The following is a 20430-nucleotide window of genomic DNA, read 5'->3' on the forward strand; positions in this document are numbered from 1 at the left end:
TCTTATAAGCCATGATAAAGACTTTGTTATATTTTATTCTGAGTAAGATGGAAAATCTCTAGATTGTTTTGAGCAGTGACATGATATGACTTGGGTTTTTAAAGGATTGCTCTGCTGCTTGGAGAGTAGACTCTAGGAGGACAAGCAAGGCTGGAAGCAGGGAGACCACTTAGGTGATGACTTACTGCAGTCAGTAGTCTAGGTGAACGATGATACTGGCCAGACCTAGGGTGGGAAAGTGGGGACAGAGAGTAGCGGTAGGATGATGGATATTTCTTTTGCTTTATAAATACTCATAATGCTTATGCCAAGCACTGTTCTAACAGCTTTATAAGCATCAACTCATTCATGCTCATAACAACCCTCTGAGGTAAATTTCAAAGGTACAGCCCACAGGATTTGTAGATGGATTGGATGTGGGTAGAAGGGGGAAAAAAAGGAATCTGTGATAATTCCTTTGTGTGGGCCTAAAACTTCTAAGAATGGAGTTGCCATCTCCTGAGAAAGGGAAGATGCAGGAAAAGCGTGTTGGGGTGGAGGGCCCTAGAATGAGGAGTTCAGTTTTCATACACATTGAGTTTGAGATGCACATCAGCTATCCAACTGGATGTGTTGAGTAGGCAGTTAGATAGAGGAGCCTGAAGTTAGGGAAGAGGTCAGGGCTGGAGATAAGTTACAAAAGCGGTCTGAAAGCATTCAGGAAGAAGTGCCCACTGGAGGTCTGGTTGTTGCTGGTAAGCCTAACCAGAGGTAGGTGTGAGGAGTCTTTTCCTGTGGGTGTGGTTGTAGAGTGGCATTTTCATTGGCTTTCAGATCAGACCTGCATTTGAATACTAGCTCTATCATTTACTGATTAAATGACCTCAACTATGTGACTTAATCTCATTTAGCTTCACTTTCTTCATCCTTAAAACATGTTAACAGGACATATCCCATAGCATTGTTAAGATAAAATGAAATAACGTGTTACTTAGAGCAGTGCTTGGACATGGAAAGTGCTTAATAAATATTCATTATCTTTCTTTTCCTCAGATTTAGTTTGTTGCATTCAACCCAAACTAACAGAACATGGGCTTCTCTTCAGGATAAAATAAATGTGAATTTAAATATTTATTTGGCTGCATCGGATCTTAGATGCGGCATGCAGGATCTTTCGTTGCAGTGTGCAGGCTTTTCTCTAGTTGCGGCATGTGGGTGTCAGAGCGTGTGGGCTCAGTAGTTGTGGCACACGGGCTCTCTAGTTGTGGTGCACGGGCTCTAGAGCTTGGGCTTAGTTGCCCCGCGGCGGCATGGGGGATCTTAGTTCCCTGACCAGGGACTGAACCCACGTCCCCTGCATTGGAAGGCGGATTCTTAACCACTGGGCCACCAGGGAAGTCCCAAATAAATCTGAATTTAAAGCCTACTTCCATATATATACTTCTGGGGGTGCCTACTTAATGACAAGCTCCAAAAAGGATTTCATTCAAATCTATTTTGTATCAATCAGTAATGACCTTATAAAAGAAAGACTTCTGTGAGGTTTATAGAAGGCACAGGGGAAGAAGTTGTGGGTTCTGAGTATTAAAAGATTGCACGTGCAAAAGCAGAGTGAAGGTATATGTAGAAGAACCAATCAGCAAATCAGCAGATCAGTCATAGCTGATTTACATCAAAGCGTAAGTCCGCCTGAGTTGTGGTGATGACCTATAGGAGGAAATAATGCCCTTTCCTGTGGATGGACTATTTAAATCAAAGGGAATTATCTCATTAATTACCTGATGATCCTGCTGGAAATTTGCTAAAGGGACACTCCTGTGGTTTAGCTTAATCCCACTTCTGTTTTCTCCAGTCTTAGCTTGACTATCTCAAAAAGTACTTAAGGTGTTCAGATTTTATCTCATACAGTAAACATTTGAGCACCTACTATGTGCTGTATACGTTTTTTAAGCAAAGATTAATATGAGTTCCAATTCCTGTTCTTAAGTTCTTCATAAGTTCTTCACAGTGTGAGAAAACACACATGTAAACAAGTAAACAGAACAGACTGTAGTAAACAAATAAACAGAATAGAGTATGTAATACTCAAAATAGAGTATTATTACAGGACTGCAAATAATGTAATCATTTTACCCTAGGAGATTATAAAAGCGATACAGGTGTCACCTCTGAACTGGGCCATTAAGGTTAAGAATTTATCAGGTGAAAATTTTCAGGGAAAGATATTCCAAGAAGGGAGCACACCATAAGCAAAATCATAGAGGCATGTACAGGGAAAAAAGAAAAAAGCATAATTTGATTAATAGTTTTGTTTTTATGGTGGTGGGAAGAAGAAATTGACCACCAGTTTGGAAAGCAAATTTTCCTTAACCCTTCTGCACCTCCAAACAGGAACATTTGAACATTCCAACCTTTTTTAAGGTCTAGATGAGTCCCCGGGTGAGCCATATGACCAAAAGAAATAAAAAACATTAATAATACTAGAATTTTCTTTCTTTATTAGGATTAGCTGTGACAGTTATTTTCTGAGGGAATCCTGAGTGTGTCCCTAGGACAACACCATTTGTCTTCTTGTGAAGGACTCCTAAGTGTCTACTTACCCAACCCATTCCCATCACTGACCTAAATTAAAATTTAAGTAGAATGTCATTCAAAGTATCTATCTTCCCCCTCAGCCTTCCTGTTTATTATGAAAAGGTTCTCAGTTTCTTTTCCAGGTATCTCCATGTAATCTTTTGAAAGCATAAACATTTCGAATTCTGGGAAGTTTGCAGTGCTTTTGGTATTTTCAACCCTGAGGGAACAGGGAGGCCTATTCCAAGACAGACATGTGCTTGCAGACAATGCAGTTCCTCAGTTTAACTGGATAGTAATTCTTTTAGCTTGGCTACATTTCCATATCCACTCCCCTTTTTTACCCCTGAGACCTTTCAAGGTTTCTCTATGATCACCACACCACATCCATGGATAAAAGAGAGTGCCTAGATTCCCTGCATCTCGGCCTCAGTGAGGGCTGTCATTCTCTCCAGTCAATCTCTATGCCAAATTTTCTTAGGCTCTTTAAGATCTGCCCTCTTTTGTATTTAATCTTTTAGACTTTCTGGGCCAATGACTTGAACATCAGGTCTTCAATCCAGTTGATCTTTGAGGTTATTAGAGCATTAATAGTGATGCACACAATAGTAGCAACAGAACAGCTCGCACATGCAGTACTTACTGTGCACCAGGCACTCTTCTCAGCACTTTACATAGATTAATTTATCTCATCCTCACAACGGCCTTTTGAGGCAGTTACCACTTTATCTACATTTTACAAGTGAGGAAACGAAGGCACAAAGAGTCCTGCAGTTTTGCCTGAGGTTACACAATGCCGTAACTGGTAGAGAAGAAAGACCATGTTCTTTTCAGAGCCTGAATTTGGAAGACAGTTTTCCCACAAGAGTTGAGTTTTATTCATCTCTGTATCCTCAATTAAAAGCATAGAAAGCAAGTGTTTTATCCATGTTGGAGTTAGTGCAAAGTGCCAGGCCATCGAGTGAACACAGAGTATTGTGTCATTTTGGTTTAAAAAAGAAAAAAAAAAGACTACATGAATCAAAAGCTTTGATTATGAATACAGTATATTGGCAATATCTAGGGCCTGTTTTATTATATGAGTCCTCATAGAACATTTAAAAATAAAAATTTAAAAATCTATTCTCTCTGACTTCTTCTGAAATATTTTTTTTAAACTAGCAGTAGGGATCTGACATTGAATAATGGCCCTCCTCCAGAAACAAAAGTGGATTAACATTTCTCCTTTTTTTCTTTTTCCATTAAGGTCTTTGATGCTGAGGGATTATGTTTGTGATAATGATGAAAAGGATGATAATAAAACTGTTATTGTGCTCTAATTTTAAAGTTCTTTCAAATAAAACAAAATTAGACATGGCCCCTATCTGGTGGGCGTACACTTTCTAAATGTCAAAGAGCAGCTTTCCACATATCTCATATAAGCAGGCATTCCCTCCCATGAGTAATAAACATTGCTAATGGCATCAGACTTTCCTCATTCTAGGGGATGAGTTTTTGGCATCCCTGAAAATCATCCAATATGTGACTCTTTGTTTTTGTCTGAAAGAAAAATAATGGTATTGAAATGGAAAGAAACTGAAAATAGTAGTCAAGTGCCAACTAGCTGTGTGATCTTAGGCAGAACCTTACTTTCGCTCACGCAAATCATATCAAAGGCCTCACTTTGTTGACCCATGCCTCAGTTTCATCAGCCACCAAATTAGGGGTTAGAGCCAGATAGTCTCTGAGGTTTCAACTTTCAAATTGCATGTTTTCCTTTGAGCAAATGTCAGTATTCTATTTGGAGTTTTCACTTTATCATAAATAATAGTAATAGCTATAACATATTACATATTTAGTCTGTGCTAAACATTTTATCTACATTATTGTTACCAGAGAGGGACCCCTTCAAGGGCCCAAGAGGGGCTCTTGTCTAACACTCAGAAATGAATTGTCCGAGGAGCCACACGTGCTGATGAAGCAAAAGACTTTATTGAAAAGCGGCGCTCAAGCGGAGAGCAGCGGGGTAAGGGAACCCAGGAGAACTGCTCTGCCTCGTCGTGGCTCGCAGTCTTGGGTTTTGTGGAGATGGGGGTTAATTTCCGGGTTGTCTCTGCCCAGTCGTTTTGCTCATGCCCATGTTTGGTCTGGCTCAGGGCTTTTCCTGGTGGCATGCACATCTCTCAGTCAGTATGGATTCCAGCGTGAGTGTTTCTGGGAGGTTGGCAGGATATATTATGGGCTGGCATCTCCTCCCTCTTTTCGGCCCCTCCTGATTCTTCTGGTTGGCGGCAGTTTGTCAGTTCCTTGTTCCCTATTGGGACCTTCTCTTGTGAGACAACTTATGCAAGCAGTTATTTTCATGCCTGGCCAGGGCGGACGGCTCCGGTCCACGGTTCCCTAACATTATTTCATTTTAATGCTGGCATAACTGTTAAGGTAGATCTTTTTTTTTTTTTTTTTTTTTTTTAAATTTTATTTATTTATTTATTTTTGGCTGTGTTGGGTCCTCGTTTCTGTGGGAGGGCTTTCTCCAGTTGTGGCAAGCGGGGGCCACTCCTCATCGCCGTGCGCGGGCCTCTCACTATCGCGGCCTCTCTTGTTGCGGAGCACAGGCTCCAGACGCGCAGGCTCAGCAATTGTGGCTCACGGGCTTAATTGCTCCGCGGCATGTGGGATCTTCCCAGACCAGGGCTCGAACCCGTGTCCCCTGCATTGGCAGGCAGATTCTCAACCACTGCGCCACCAGGGAAGCCCCAAGGTAGATCTTTTAATCACCATTTTTTCAGATGAGGAAACTGAGGTATAGTGGTTGTATAGTTTTCTCAAGATCACACAGCTGTATTCTTTGTTGTTCCTTCTCTTAAGACATCTACCATATTTTGTCTTGAGCTATTTGTGCATTTCTCATACTACCTGTCAGTATGTACAAATATTTATTCTGTACCTTATATTGGCTTCTTCATGAGTGTTCATCTCATTCTCCTTCAGCTACTTGAGGATGGAGATTGTGTCTTGTATTTTTTATATACCTCATAGGGACATGAAACTAAGTTTTCGAACTTTAAAAGTTTAAAAAATAATAATAATAACTTCTCTTCCCCCTCAATCTTTCTAAGCTTATGCTGTCTGAGGTTTGTTGTGATTGTTGTATCGCTCTCCCCAGCCTCATTATTACTAAAATTTCTGATCTTTATTTGATGTTAATTTTTTTTTCTTTCACCTTTCTCCCTAGGTTGATATCTTATGAATTTACGTATTTTTAAATAAAATAACTTTATTTTCCCTAATTATTAAGATAATGCATACTACTATAGAATATATTCAAACTTTATGACAAATTTTTTTCCAAAATGAACATCACTAGGAATCTCATCCTCTAAAGATAATCACTGATAGCATTTTGATGAACAGCCTTCCAGGCCTTCTATGCATGTGTGCACTTAAATAAACATATACACGTAATCTTAGGTAAATAGGATCAAATATGCTGTTTTCTTTTCACTTTATATTACATTGTTGAAATCTTTCCATATTAATGCAAGTAATCAGTGCATGGGTCATTCAGTGGTAGAATTCTCACCTGTCATATTAGTGCAGGTAGATGTATATAGCATTCCATTGCACTGATACATCCAATCTGCTAACAGTGGACACTTTGGTTGCCTCCAGTCTTTTACTATTGCAAACAGTTGTGCAGTGAACATCCTTCTACATAAATCTTGGGTACAAAGTGAGTTTCATCTGTCTGCATCACATATCTGAACTAAGATAGTATTAATTAGTAAAGTAGTACAGCAGATGTCCATAGCCACACCATTATCATGTAACAGCATAAACTTAGAAGAACCCAATAACCCAACATGGATTAGATGGGCAAATGTCTACCTGTAACAGGCATGGAACTTTGGGTTGTTCAGAAAAACAGATTCCCATTAAGCTAAAATAAAATGAAAAGCTTGATCAATATGAAACTTATCTTCATTTTGTTAAAATCTTAAATTTTTCACTCGAAAGAATTGTTAGGTGTTTGTTTCTGTGTTTGCTTTGGCTTGGTAGTAAAGTAGTACTTTGCAAAGTCTAGAGAGGATACTCTGTATTCTAAAGTGAAAAATAGAACTTGACAGGAAAACTGACTTTCTGATAAAACATAAACCATTCATTCTCCAAATATGTTTTAAGCACCAGTGATGTACTAAATAATGTGGATACTAGGGCTCAAAGTCTAGCAGGAGAGAGATTAAAATAGTTAATCTAGTTGAAACCCAAGATGAGAGACCAGGAAAAGAAAATGTTTTTCTTTGAATATTTGCAAGCATCAGTACTCTACTTACTATGTCTCAGGTTTGGTTTTGTTTTCTCATTCTCTAACCTTCTGTATCAACTGCATTGCTATTAAAATTTTAAGTCCCTGTTTTTTGTGATTTGTTTTTCCATTCTTTTCACTCATTCTCCCTAAATTGGTATCTCATTTGTTTACCTTTCAGTTACTCGTTATGTGACCCTTATGCATCCCTTCTGGGCCTCAGTTTCCTTATCTGTGCAATGAGGGAGTTCAAATAACTGGTTTGTTTTTTCTAGTAAGGTCCAGCTCTGACATTTTTAGAACCTAAAGTAGAGACCAGATCTGTCTTCCTCACTATTGTATCCCTAGTTCATAGCATAAATCTGGCCACACAGTAGAAGCTTAATAAACTTTTGTTAACATTTTGACTTAAATTTGGGGGTCTGTGTGTCTACTCTAGTTCTTTGGAGATTTTTACTTTTGTTTTTTTTCATCCTATAGTAGCTATACTACTATACATTTAGACTTGATTCTTTTAATTGCTCAAGGGCAGTTTCTGTCAGCCATGAAAGATACTTAGTTCAGTTCAGTTCAGACATTTTTTGCATACTTATCATATGCCAGGCATTGTACTATCCACTGGGAATACAAAAATGAATTAGACTCAGTCACTCCTCACCTTAAAAAGCATAAAATGTGGTGAGGGAGAAGGATGCAAATGGATAACTGTAATAAAATGTAATACGTGCTCTGCTAGAGGTGTGTGTCCAGGGTGCTATGTGAACTCAAAGGATTGTTTTTTATTGCTAGACATCTTGTGTCATTTTCAGTCTGGTCAGTTGTATTTTATATTTTCCTGTTCCACAGAGGGTTTTTTTTTTTAATTAATTTATTTATTTATTTATTTATTTATTTATTTTTGGCTGTTTTGGGTCTTCGTTTCTGTGCGAGGGCTTTCTCCAGTTGTGGCGAGCGGGGGCCACTCTTCATCGCCATGCGCGGGTCTCTCACTGTCGTGGCCTCTCCCATTGCGGAGCACAGGCTCCAGATGCGCAGGCTCAGTACTTGTGGCTCACGGGCTTAGTTGCCCCGTGGCATGTGGGATCTTCCCAGACCAGGGCTCGAACCCGTGTTCCCTGCATTGGCAGGCAGATTCTTAACCACTGCGCCACCAGGGAAGCCCCACAGAGATATTTTTAATCATGTCTTTTATTTATCTAAACATAATCACAGTTGTCTTATAATCTATATCTGATAATTCTAGGATCTGAAGTCATTATGAATGTTTCTGTTGTTGTTTGTGCTGGTTCTTGCTCATGAGTCTTTGTTTCTATGGGTATTTTTGTTTTTGTTTTACTATAATCTGCTTATTTTTTTTTTTTTTAGAAATTCACGGTCGTTCGTTCATTCATTCATTTATTTATTTATTTATTTATTTATGACTGTGTTGAGTCTTCGTTTCTGTGCGAGGGCTTTCTCTAGTTGCGGCAAGTGGGGACCACTCTTCATCGCAGTGCGCGGGCCTCTCACCATCGCGGCCTCTCTTGTTGCGGAGCACAGGCTCCAGACGCGCAGGCTCAGTAATTGTGGCTCACGGGCCCAGTTGCTCCGTGGCATGTGGGATCTTCCCAGACCAGGGCTCGAACCCGTGTCCCCTGCATTGGCAGGCAGATTCTCAACCACTGCGCCACCAGGGAAGCCCCTAATCTGCTTATTTTTATTAGAAAATTATTTATGGAAATTATTTGATCTTTGGATGAAGTTACCATCCTTCAGAGATGACTTGTTTTCTCCTGCCAAGTGTCTAATGGCACTACCAATGCGGTATTTTTTTTTTTTTAATAATGTTAGCCTTATAAGGAAGTTAGGGAAAAAAATAGATATTCTCATATACCCTTCTTCTATTTTCCCCTAATACTAACATCTTACGTAACCATAGTACAGTTATCAAAACCAATAAATTAACATTGAGGCAATATTAACTAATCTACATACCTACTTGAATTTTGCCAATTTTCCCACCAGCATCCTTTTTTTGGCCCAGGATCCAGCTCAACCTCCCATATTTAGTTGTCATGTTTATTTTGTCTCCTGCAGTCTCTGACAGTTCTTCAGTGTTGGTTTGTTTTTCCTGAAGTTGGTACTTTTGAAGAGTAATGATGAGTTGTTTTATAGAAGGTCCCTCAATTTGGGTTTGTCTGATGTTTTGCCGTGATTAAATTAGGTTATGCAATTTTGCAGCAATAGCACAGAAATGCAGTTGTGCCCTTCTCTGTGTTTCATATTGAGGACATGAGGTGTTGATATATATATTCTTTTTACTGGTGATATTAACTTCTACCACTCGGCTAAGGTAGTATCTGCCAGGCTTCTCCACTGTGAAGTTACTCTTTTCCTCTTTGTAATCAATAAGTCTTACGGGGAGATACTTTGAGACCATGTAAATATCCTGTTTCTTGTCAGACTTTTGCCCACCAGTTATTAGCATTCATCCTCTAGCTCTTTTTTTGTGTGTATTTATTTATTTATTTATTTGGCTGAGCCGGGTCTCAGTTGCAGCATGCGAACTCTTAGTTGCGGCATGTGGGATCTAGTTCCCTGACTAGGGATTGAACCTGGGCCCCCAGCATTGGGAGCATGGAGTCTTAGCCACTGGACCACCAAGAAAGTCCCCATCCTCTAGCTCTTGCCTGAAACAGTTATTACTGTGATGCTCGCCTAATGGTGATTTTCTGTCTCCAATGGTCCTTCTACATTTATTAATTGGAATTCTTCTGTAAGGAAGAGCTGCCTCTCTTCCCTTATTAATTAATTTATCCAATTATTTACTTACCATTGCAGATTCATGAATATTTATTTTATTCTATGCATTATAATCCATTGCTGTCATTATTTGTTTTATTGATCATATGGTCCCAGCCTTAGCCATTGGGAGCTCCTTCGAGTTGACTCCTATGTCCATTCAGTGTACCTCCATCATTTTTGGAGCACTTCCTTTCTTTCTGGCATCACAAGATGTTCCAGGCTCATCTTGTATTTTTCCTTCCCCAACCCTGGAACAAGCCATTTCTCCAAGGAGCTTTAGTTCATTTATTAGAGATTGGTATATAGAAACCAATGTGAGCAGTAGAATGTCATTACTTTTAGGCCCTCTCAGAAGACAGAATTAGGAAATAAGTGTGTAAATGCTAACACATTCATAAACAGATATCTATAATCATTTCTCAATCTCTCCATTTATATATGTATTAAAAACCATAAATTCTTTCTGATGTCTCCAGTTCTAGTCCAGTACCACAGAGTTCATGTTAGCCTTCCCTCTTCCCTTACTTGTTACTTTTTTTTCCACAGGAGAACCCGGTTCTCATTATCCATGGTACATTTACTTATTTGTTCACTTCTGTTAAACACTACAGTAATGTTAGAATTGCTAAACCATACATCTGTGAGAAACAAGTTTATTAACTACAGTTCAGTAGCTCTGTAGAGTTCTTTTTTCCCTGAACCTTACAGTATACAGTCAAAAGACTGTTTTCCAAAGCTATTTAAGTAAGTTATTTTCTTCTTGGCGCCCTACAGTTGTGGTTATGCTATTTATTTGTGGTGTAGTTAGGTTTATTTGTTACTGTTTGTGTTCCATTGGTTGGTTGTAATAATTTGCATATGTGAAATATTAATGTGACTCTGTCACTATCTTGTCAGCTCTTTGATGCTTTTAAGAAATCTTTTCCACTTTATCCAGTATTTTTAGCTGTTTTCAGTAGGAAGGTCAGCCCAAATAACCTAGCCCACCGTATTACCAGAAATGAAACCTCCTCTTTGGAAAGGTATTGGTGAAAATCTTACTATCTTTATATATTAAGTAAAATATAAATACAAAACAAACTTAACTTCTGAGTTTTATTTTTGAAAGGCTTTGGGAGGAATTGGCATACTAAAGCCTAGTGAGAACAAAAGGCTATCATACATTTTTGCATTTACTTACCATCTAGTAGATGGCTATTGCTTTTATTACTATAAATAATCAAGATAGCATATTACATGATAAGCCTCCTTTTTACTATCAGTAGGCTCATGGCACCTATTACCAAATTTGAAAGTTTTTAACTATAAGACCTTGACAGTAAGAAAATACAGACTTCAGGTAAATTGGATTTTCCAGTTAAGCAAAGGCTAATCATAAACCCATTTTCGGTTCAAATTAGTGTAGATTTTCTATTCTAAAGTATAATCATCTACTTTTCTGACTCAGTTTTTCCATTCTACTGGAAAACTTAGGTTTTCTATTCCACTTCTACTAGTAGTAAAGTTCTGCTGCCACCACCAAGGTGACACGTATTCATTATAATTGCAAAATATAGGAAAATCCCAGATGCCTAACAATAAGGGAATGGTAAAGGAAATCATAACATATCTACTTGATGGAATATTATGCAGTCACTTAAAGTGACGATTAAGAAGTGTAATAATAAATAACATGGAAATGTTTCTGGTACCATGCTAAGTGAAAAATGGAAAAATCTATATGAGTAATATGATCGTGGGTAGTTGTACATACACACATACATACACACGTAGAAAGATTGGGGGAAAATCAACAAAATGTATTTTCAAAACAAACCCACATTCTGGGGTTCTGTTACAGAAACTGAAAATTGAAAAATAGGGACTTCCCTGGCAGCCCAGTGGTTAGGACTATGTGCTTCCACTGTAGGGGGTGCGGCGGGATCGATCCCTGGTCGGGCAGCTAAGATCCTGTGTGCCGCGTGCTGCGACCCAAAAAGAAACAAAAAACAAAAAGGATAACCTACGGACTGGGAGAAAATATTTGCAAATGATGCAACTAACAGGGCTTAATTTCCAAGATATACAAACAGCTCATACAGCTTAATATCAAAAAAAAAAGAAAACAAAGCAAACAACCTAATCAAAAAATGGGCGGAAGACCTAAATAAACATTTCTCCAAAGAAGACATACAAATGGGCAACAGGCACTTGAAAAGATGCGCAACATCACTAATTATTAGAGAAATGCAAATCAAAACTATAATGAAGTACCACCAAAGTACCACCAGTCAGAATGGCCATCATCAAAATGTCTACAAATAGTAAGTGCTGGAGAAGGTGTGGAGAAAAGGGAACCCTCCTGTACTGATGGTGGGAATGTAAATTGGGGCATCCACTATGGAGAACAATATGGAGGTTCCATAAAAAACTAAAAATAGAGTTATCATATGATCCAGCAATCCCAGTCCTGGACTTATATTCAGAAAAGATGAAAACTCTAATTCAAAAAGATACATGCACCCCAGTGTTCAAAGCAGCACTATTTACAATAGCCAAGTCATAGAAGCAACCCTAAATGTCCATCAACAGCTGAATGGATAAAGAAGCTGTGCAATACACACACACACACACACACACACACACACACACAAATGGAATATTACTCAACCATAAAAATGAATGGAATATTGTCTTTTGCAGCAACATGGATGGACCTAGAGATTATCTTACTAAGTGAAGAAAGTCAGAGGAAAACAAATACATGATATCACTTATATGTGGAATCTAAAGAAATAATACAAATGAACTTATTTACAAAAATAGAAACAAACTCACAGACATAGAAAACAAACTTATGGGATTAATAGATCCACACTATTATATATAAAATAAACAACAAGGACTTACTGCATAGCACAGGAAACTATATTCAATGTCTTGTAATAACCTATAGTGGAAAAGAATCTGAAAAAGAATGTGTGTGTGTGTGTATAACTGAATCTCTTTGCTGTACAACTGAATAACACATACTGTAAATCAATCATACTTCAATTAAAAAATAAAATGGTAGATCTCTCCTACTATAATTTCTAAGTTAATTGGCTCATTTTTTTTCTTTTCACAAATAAGTTAAATGGATGCTCATGTGTAACTAATGCAACTTCCTTGCCTCCATTTAACAAGAAAGTATATAGTTGGTACTCCTCTGGTGGCACAGTGGTTAAGAATCTGCCTGCCAGTGCAGGGGACACGGGTTCGATCCCTGGTCCGGGAAGATCCCACATGCCGCGGAGCAACTAAGCCTGTGTGCCACAACTACTGAAGCCCGTGCGCTCCCGCGTCTACTGAGCCCGAGTGCTGCAACTAATGAGCCCACATGCTGCAACTAGTGAAGCCCACGCACCTAGAGCCCGTGCTCTGTAGCAAGAGAAGCCACCTCAATGAGAAGCCCGCGCACCACAACAAAGAGTAGCCCCCGCTTGCCACAACTAGAGAAAGCCCACACACAGCAATGAAGACCCAATGCAGCCAAAAATAAAAATAAAATTTAAAAAAAGTATATAGTTAATAGTTCTACTTTGGCCAGTTTAAACAAATTTAAAATGTTACAGTTTAGTGAAATATTCTTATGTTGCTAATCATGTCAATAAGAAAAGTAATCATGGAACAGCTCTGCTCAGTGGAGAGAAAGTAATCTGTCCTAGATGGTACTTGACCAAATCAAGCATATTGGGCAGAAGGAACACACTGTCAGGGTTTTTTTTTGCCAATTTGAGGATTAATTAAATAATAAATAATTACCCGAGCACTCAGATTATAAAAGTAGTTCATTTCAGATAGTTCAAGAAATGTATGTGTTAAACTTTCCAGCATTCTTTAACAGAACTAGAGTTATTTCTTGAATGTCTTGTTTTCTTTATTCAATCTTTATGCAATGAAAGTAAAAGAGATGTTTTTGAGAACATTACAAATAAGTATCTAAAGATTAAAACATTTCATAATACCCAGTGGTGGCAAGGTATTAGGAAGCAGGCATATTTATACTCTGTCAGTAGGGGTACAGTAAATTGAGCCAACATTTTTGGAGGACAGTTTGGCAGTGCCTATAAAAATGAATATGCATTCCTTTTATCTAGTAATTCCACTTATAGGAATTTATTCAGTTATAGGGTATTCTCCCACAAGTACAAAGATTGATTAGCAAGGATATTTTTTGAAAGCACTGTTTATAATAGCAAAGAATTGAAGTACTCTATAAATGCTCATAAGCAGGGACTAGTTAAATAAATTATGGTATATTCATATAACTAAATGCCAGATAACTGTTAAAAAGAATAAGGTAGATTTACAGATTGACATAGAAAGATGTTAAAACACTATATGTATTTTTTTTAATTATTTATTTATTTATTTACTTTTAGCTGTGTTGGGTCTTCGTTTCTGTGCAAGGGCTTTCTCTAGTTGCGGCAAGCGGGGGCCACTCTTCATCGCGGTGCGCGGGCCTCTCACTATCGCGGCCTCTCCTGTTGCGGAGTACAGGCTCCAGACGCGCAGGCTCAGTAGTTGTGGCTCACGGGCCCAGTTGCTCCGCGGCATGTGGGATCTTCCCAGACCAGGGCTCGAGCCCGCGTCCCCTGCATTGGCAGGCAGATTCTCAACCACTGCGCCACCAGGGAAGCCCTATATGTATTTTTAAAGCCAAAATTTTAGTAATGTTTTAGATAGATGTGAATAGAAAATTTCTACAAAGACTCACAAGAAGTATCTCTAATATGGATGATATTAGATATATCACTAGAGAGTGGTACTGCTGATTAGGAATAAGTGGAGACTTAAACTTTCATTTCAGTCCTTCAGTTTGTCTTAATTTGTTTTACTCTAAACATTTGTTGCTCTTTTTTTTTTTTTTAATATTTATTTATTTAGGCTGCGCCGGGTCTTAGTTGCAGCATGTGGACTTCTTAGTTGCAGCATGCAGACTGGGCTCTTAGTTGCGGCATGCGAACTCTTTAGTTGTGGCATGCATGTGGGATCTAGTTCCCCGACCAGGGATCGAACCCAGGCCTCCTGCACTGGGAGCACGGAGTCTTAGCCACTGGACCACCAGGGAAGTCACCTGTTACTCTTATTATTAAAAAAAATTTAAGAGTTTAAGAATAAAAGAATACCTGAGCTAAAAGCATACCATCTTTTTTTATATTCACCTATGATTATAGATGTCATTCTCTGCCAGTTTTGCCACAGCTGTTACTGGCTGCTTAATCAGGCATGGTAGCCAAAACTCATCATTTTGAGAAGTAAACTGTAAGTCCCATGCCTGTCATTTTCTGCTTTCAAAATGAATTAATATATAATTAATATAACCTCACCACCACCAAAAAAGTTCCCAGGGCCATGACTAGCTGCCCTAAACCTAGAAGGAGAAAGTTTTTTATCTCCAAGAGAGGTATGGCTCCTGGATATTAAATAGCTTATCTTTGCAAGGCCACCAGGAGAACAGAACTGAAAGGTATGGCTGCCGAATATTTCTGTATTTCCCTATATTTTTTAGCTTGACCTTCATGATGTTGGCCAAGTCACCTAACAGGCTGTTCTCAGTGGACTTGTGTGTATGACAGCTCCTTATAACATACACATGGTGTTCTCAGTACCTGAGATTTTTTAAAAAACAAACAACTGATCCTAGTTGCCCTAAACTTGTAGCAATGCGATATTTCTTTCCTTTCTTTATTTCCCTACACTTCAGTGATTAGACTCAATCCCACGAAGTCCTGATTTACAAATAGGGAAATGGGCACACCTTCAAACCTGCCCTTTTTGTGTTACAATGTAAAGGAGGAATATGTCTATAAATTGGGAAAGTGAGACTCAAAGAGGTTAAATGACTCATATAACTCATACCCATATCTATGGTAGGACAGGAACTCTTAACCCTGACCATCTGACCCTTAACTTTTTTTTCCTTTCATCATACATCCCTCCTCTCAGGAGCAGAGCAGATCTCTTCAGAAAGACCACTGTTATTCTGGCTTACTCTCCTACTTGAAGAACTTCAAAGAAGCTCTGAAATCCACTATAGAACTAAAATTGGCTTTGTAACCTTTCTGATACTTTGTTCAGAAAGCATTTAGAACATTAGAGTTATGTCAAACTTCAGGGATTATTATTTATGTGCAGAAATAGCTAATATTCATTCTGGTAGTCAGGTCTAAGTATCTGAGCCAGTTTCCATATCCGAAAAAGAAGGAAATAATATACTTTGGAAGGTGCATTAGCTCCTTGCAGATGGTACTTATATGTCTGATTGATCCATTCCCCTCCATCACCGTCACAGACAAATGACTGGCCACCTGGCTGGAGGTGGCCATGGTGTGGTGGGAGAGCACAGAACCGGGAGGCTGTAGACCAGGGCAGTGCCACTCCTCTCAGCCTCCACCTCCTTGTCTGAAAAATGAGGCCATCAATTCCTGCTTCTTAGGGCTGTTGGAGATTCATATGAGAGCTGTAGGTTAGAAGTCTTTGTGAACAGTATATCCTTGGGCACATCTGAGGAGTCAGACAATTAAAGGAAACATTATAACATAGTGGTTAGGAGCTGAGACTTTGGTGTCATGCTTCCTGGAGGGAAGAGACAAATTTTATTTCTAGGAAGATCACTTTGAGAGGAGACTGTCTACAGGAGCATTTCTGATACCACCTGGGCTAGATTTGTAGACCTCAGTGCATCTCTTTGGTTGTCTCATGATTCATGTCAAGGCAGTGATACTCAGAATGAGGTCAGCTGCCTGAATTACCCAGTGCTTTGTAATCTGAACATATTTGAAACCCTGATAGTCAACTGAATTCAGTATAGGCAATCGAACTGCAGCATTTATAAGAGGAAATTTTCCTTATGGGCCCTAAATTCTATTCGAAGAAATTTCAAGAGTCATAAATAAAATTGCTTAGTATTAAAAAAAGAAGAAGAAAAGAAAGAAAGACAGCCTTTCTAAATGGGACTCATGAAGTTGGTTTCAATAGTGAGTGATAGAAATAGGAAAAACTATTTCAAGATACTGTGTAAGAAGGCAGTATTGCAGTCCTAATTTCGGAGTAAGACAACCCAAGGTTTACCATTCTGATGGTGTCATTCACTAAAATGTGGGGCAAGTTCCCTCACGTCCCTGAGCCTGTTGCCTTGGTAGTAAGTTGAGGGTGACAGGCCCTACTTTGGTTGTGACAGTTGAGGTAAAGCATTTAGCACAGTTCTTGGCACATAGTGAAGTACTCAATAAATAATACTAATTTTATTTTTAGGCAGGGATGACTAATATTGTGTTTCTGAGTGATTAAGAAACAAGCTGGTAGTGTCTAAAATTAAATTTAGAATAAGGAAGAAAAAGAGATGTTTTGACTTTCTTTTGTTGTATGTTTTGTAATTGTTTAAAAATTAGCACTAGAGATTGATTTTTGTGGCTCTGTAGTCTGGGGCGGGGGGCACGTTTGTTGAATCTATGGAACCAAAAAAAGATGGACAATTGATTATACAGCACTTGAAGTTAAAAGGAGCTATTGAACGTATAACCATTACTGTAAGAGCCTCATTGAACAACTAGCCTACCATTTCAACATTATTACCACCCCACCTCCTCTGAAAGCCTTTCCCAACCATTTCTGCACACCGTGATCTTTCCTGAGAACGCATAAAGCTTACTGACCCTATTTGGCCTCAGAAAAGCACTGAGGCAGTTACTTAACCTGTCCTGTGGCTCTCCTCCACAGGGCAGGGTTCAGGGCTTTCCTCAGTGGGGGCTGGGCTGGGCCCTCCGGAGGATGACTGAGTTCATATCTTTCCAAGGGTGCATTCTTTCAAAGTACTCTCCTGCATATTCAAGAGAAGGTGCTGACACACCGAATGGTATTTGGTGTTTGCTGTGTTTCAGCATTAGAGAATAAATGGATAAGGGTGGGAAACGAGCACCTCAGCCAGCACTCCCCAGAGAATGGAAAGTTCCTTGAGGAATGAACAGCAAAAATCTTGACAGACGTGACAGGGTATTTTAAATAGTACCCATGTTGACTGTAAGTAAGAAATACAGACAGAGATGATTTGCCTGGGCCCCACTAAGGAAATGTATGGGAGAAATAAAGGAATTTCTAAAGTATTAGGTGTATCAGTCTTATTCTTCCATGTAAAATACTGAGAATGTCTCTCAATTTAGATGTTTGCTGAGCTTCTGCTGTGTGCAGAATCATAATGATGATAACTGACATTTGAGAACTTACAACTTTCTAGGCCTGTTTCCTCTGATCAGCAAAGTGGTCTTAGACCTAGACAGAGTCATTCATGGTGGAGGTAGGGATAGGGGTTAGTCTTGTTTGGGTGTGAGGGAACAAAGGGACCAGGGATGGGAAACCAGTTTCTCATCGTGTACTTGTAGAATAGAGTTGCAAAGAGATGCTTGAGAAATGAAAGGCAAATCAGGCCTCTTTTGTACAACCTCTAAATCAGCTCTATGGTCTCTTCTGCTTGCAGGCATCAGAAGTTGAGAGACAGCTATCCATGCAAGTCCATGCCCTCAGAGAAGACTTTCGGGAGAAAAATTCATCAACCAACCAGCACATCATCCGACTCGAAAGCCTTCAGGCCGAGGTGAGCCTCCCCGTGCAGCAGTGCTTGGATGGAAGTGCTTTTCTCATTGGAGGTGCCGTGCCAGGTCTTTTAGACAAGGAGCCCTCTGAACAAAAACCTGCTCTATCTAAAATCTCTAGGGAGACATATCTGTGAGAAACTGAATGGGGAACACTTGACCATGTTCCTCCGGGTAGCCTGTTGTCTAGAAAAATAAGCTTGCTCAGAGTTACTGCTGAGTGTGTCGAAATTATGAATGCCCTACTTTTTACTGAATATGTTGATCCCTCAAAGAACATCCATGCCAATCCTAAATAGAAGGTTGGAAAGGGAATCCTCCCTTCCTCCATTCCATTTGGGTCCAGTTCAGTCCATCTTAATAGGGCCTATTATTCTCATCTATAAACTGAGAGTAATAGAAGTGTCTACTTCATAGGGTTGTTGTGAGGATCTGATGAGTTAAAACGTGGAAAGCACCGTGTGTGGTGTTCGGAAGAAAGTAATGTTATTGAAAGTATATGAGAGGGCAGGCAGGGTCTATGGCCTGAGTGGGCCAGAGGGGGGAAAAAAGGTAGCACTTGGGACAATACTGTGAGAATCCAGTTGTGGGGAGGAGAGGGGAGGGGTCATATCACCAGCCCAAGTGGGGGCTCTCTCCTGAGGAGACTTCCACCTAATCTGCTCCCAGGGCCCCTCAGCCAAGTGTCCGAACAGCAGCGCTTTGGCTGAGTCACACTTTGAGGGACGGTCTAGCGCCACATGATCGTGCACCCCAACTGTGGTGAAGGAACCAGCCAGCGTGGTCAGGCCCAAGAGGCCCAGATGGCTGCTCTCCTGCTTCATAAATGACATGAAGATGTTTTTCCTAAAGTCTGTCAATATCTTCTCTTTTCTCCTGGCTCTCACTCCCTTCCTTCTTCCCTTCCCTTGGAATTCCCACTGGTATTGAGCAGCAGGTTCTTGAAGTAAGTAGTTTGTGCTGGTGGGTTTGGCATGCCTGTCTGTGACGGTTTGTGTGCATGATGTGCTGTTCAACCACCTCTGCCAAAGTCTGACTCCATCGAGTTGCCTGTTTTCCTTTCCCCACCACCCCCAATTCACTGTTTCTAGACCCTCATGACACAGGGTCTTTCCCAGGCATATTTATGGCCAGATTTGGTCCCAAGTTTCAGGGTGTGTAGGATGGGGAGAGGGAGTTGGCTGCCTAATGCCAATTCCTTGCTTCATCCAGTAACACTGCTACTTTTAAAAGCCAAGCTATGAAATTGTTTATTTCAAATAAGTTACTTCACATAGTGCTGAACTGCTAAGTTTTTTTAAGGGGTGGGGTTGTGTATCAGAACCATATTACCTCATGACTTCACTGAGTGGAACTTGGGAAACAGGTGATCCATGGGAAGGAAAATGTAAAGGTCAGAGGGTATTTAAATGAAAACCAACTAGAGTAAGAATTCCCTTCATGTGGGTAATGCTGCTTCAGTGTGGGGAATAGTGGACCCATTCACAAAAGGGCCTGCTCCTTGCGGTCCCTTACCCAGGTGCACACTTGAGAGACAGTGTTTCTTTGTTTGGCCAGATACCTGATCCCTCTGGACAAAGGCCACATACTTCATTTCCCCAGGACAGCATTCTATCTGATGGGTGGGTGGCCAGGGAAGATCGGTGCCCTATGAACAGAATTCAGAGAGTGAGAACAGCCAAAAAGCAGGGGGAAGGTAAAGATTTCAGAGGACTTGGGACAAGTTAGACATTTATTTCCAAATCTCCCCTGGAAACAGTCTGAGGTTGGTCCTTTTAGTGAATTGTTGTCATGCTAGACTAGAGAGCGTGGAGAACATCTTAAACACAACAGGAGAATATTCACAAGAAACTGGTTGAGAGATCAGTCTAGCAGGGAACTGATAAATGGGAGGAGCTGGGGGACCTGCAGGACTCCAAAAGTTCCCAAGGCCACTAGCAATTGAAGGGATTTGGGAAGGCTTCCCATAGCCCCTGAGCAGAGCAGGGTTCTTGGGCTGAAGCATCGCTGGCCTTGGGGAGTGCTGGGCGGCTTCTTACCCAGCATCTCTTTCCTCTTTTCCTCTGCTTTCTCACTGAAATGGAAGAGACAAGACAGACCTTCCTAAAAGAAGGTCTGTATCTTTCTTGAGACTAGTTAGATACTCAGTGTACAAACATATCAACCTGTTTAATAAAAAGAGAAAAATTGCTTCTA

At 39.9% G+C, this 20430-nt stretch overlaps 1 protein-coding gene across 2 annotated transcripts in view; it reads left to right on the forward strand.

Annotated features, from left to right (window-relative positions):
• Window positions 1-20430, forward strand: part of BICDL1 (BICD family like cargo adaptor 1) — a 96567-nt gene that overhangs the window by 51731 nt on the left and 24406 nt on the right. For both annotated transcript variants that reach the window (XM_059895063.1, XM_059895064.1), the window contains exon 3: window positions 18120-18236. In XM_059895063.1, the coding sequence (XP_059751046.1) occupies window positions 18120-18236 (117 nt within the window). The remainder of the gene's footprint in view (window positions 1-18119; window positions 18237-20430) is intronic.

Source organism: Balaenoptera ricei, chromosome 14 (genome assembly GCF_028023285.1).
Source record: "Balaenoptera ricei isolate mBalRic1 chromosome 14, mBalRic1.hap2, whole genome shotgun sequence".
NCBI classification, from domain to species: Eukaryota; Metazoa; Chordata; class Mammalia; order Artiodactyla; family Balaenopteridae; genus Balaenoptera; species Balaenoptera ricei.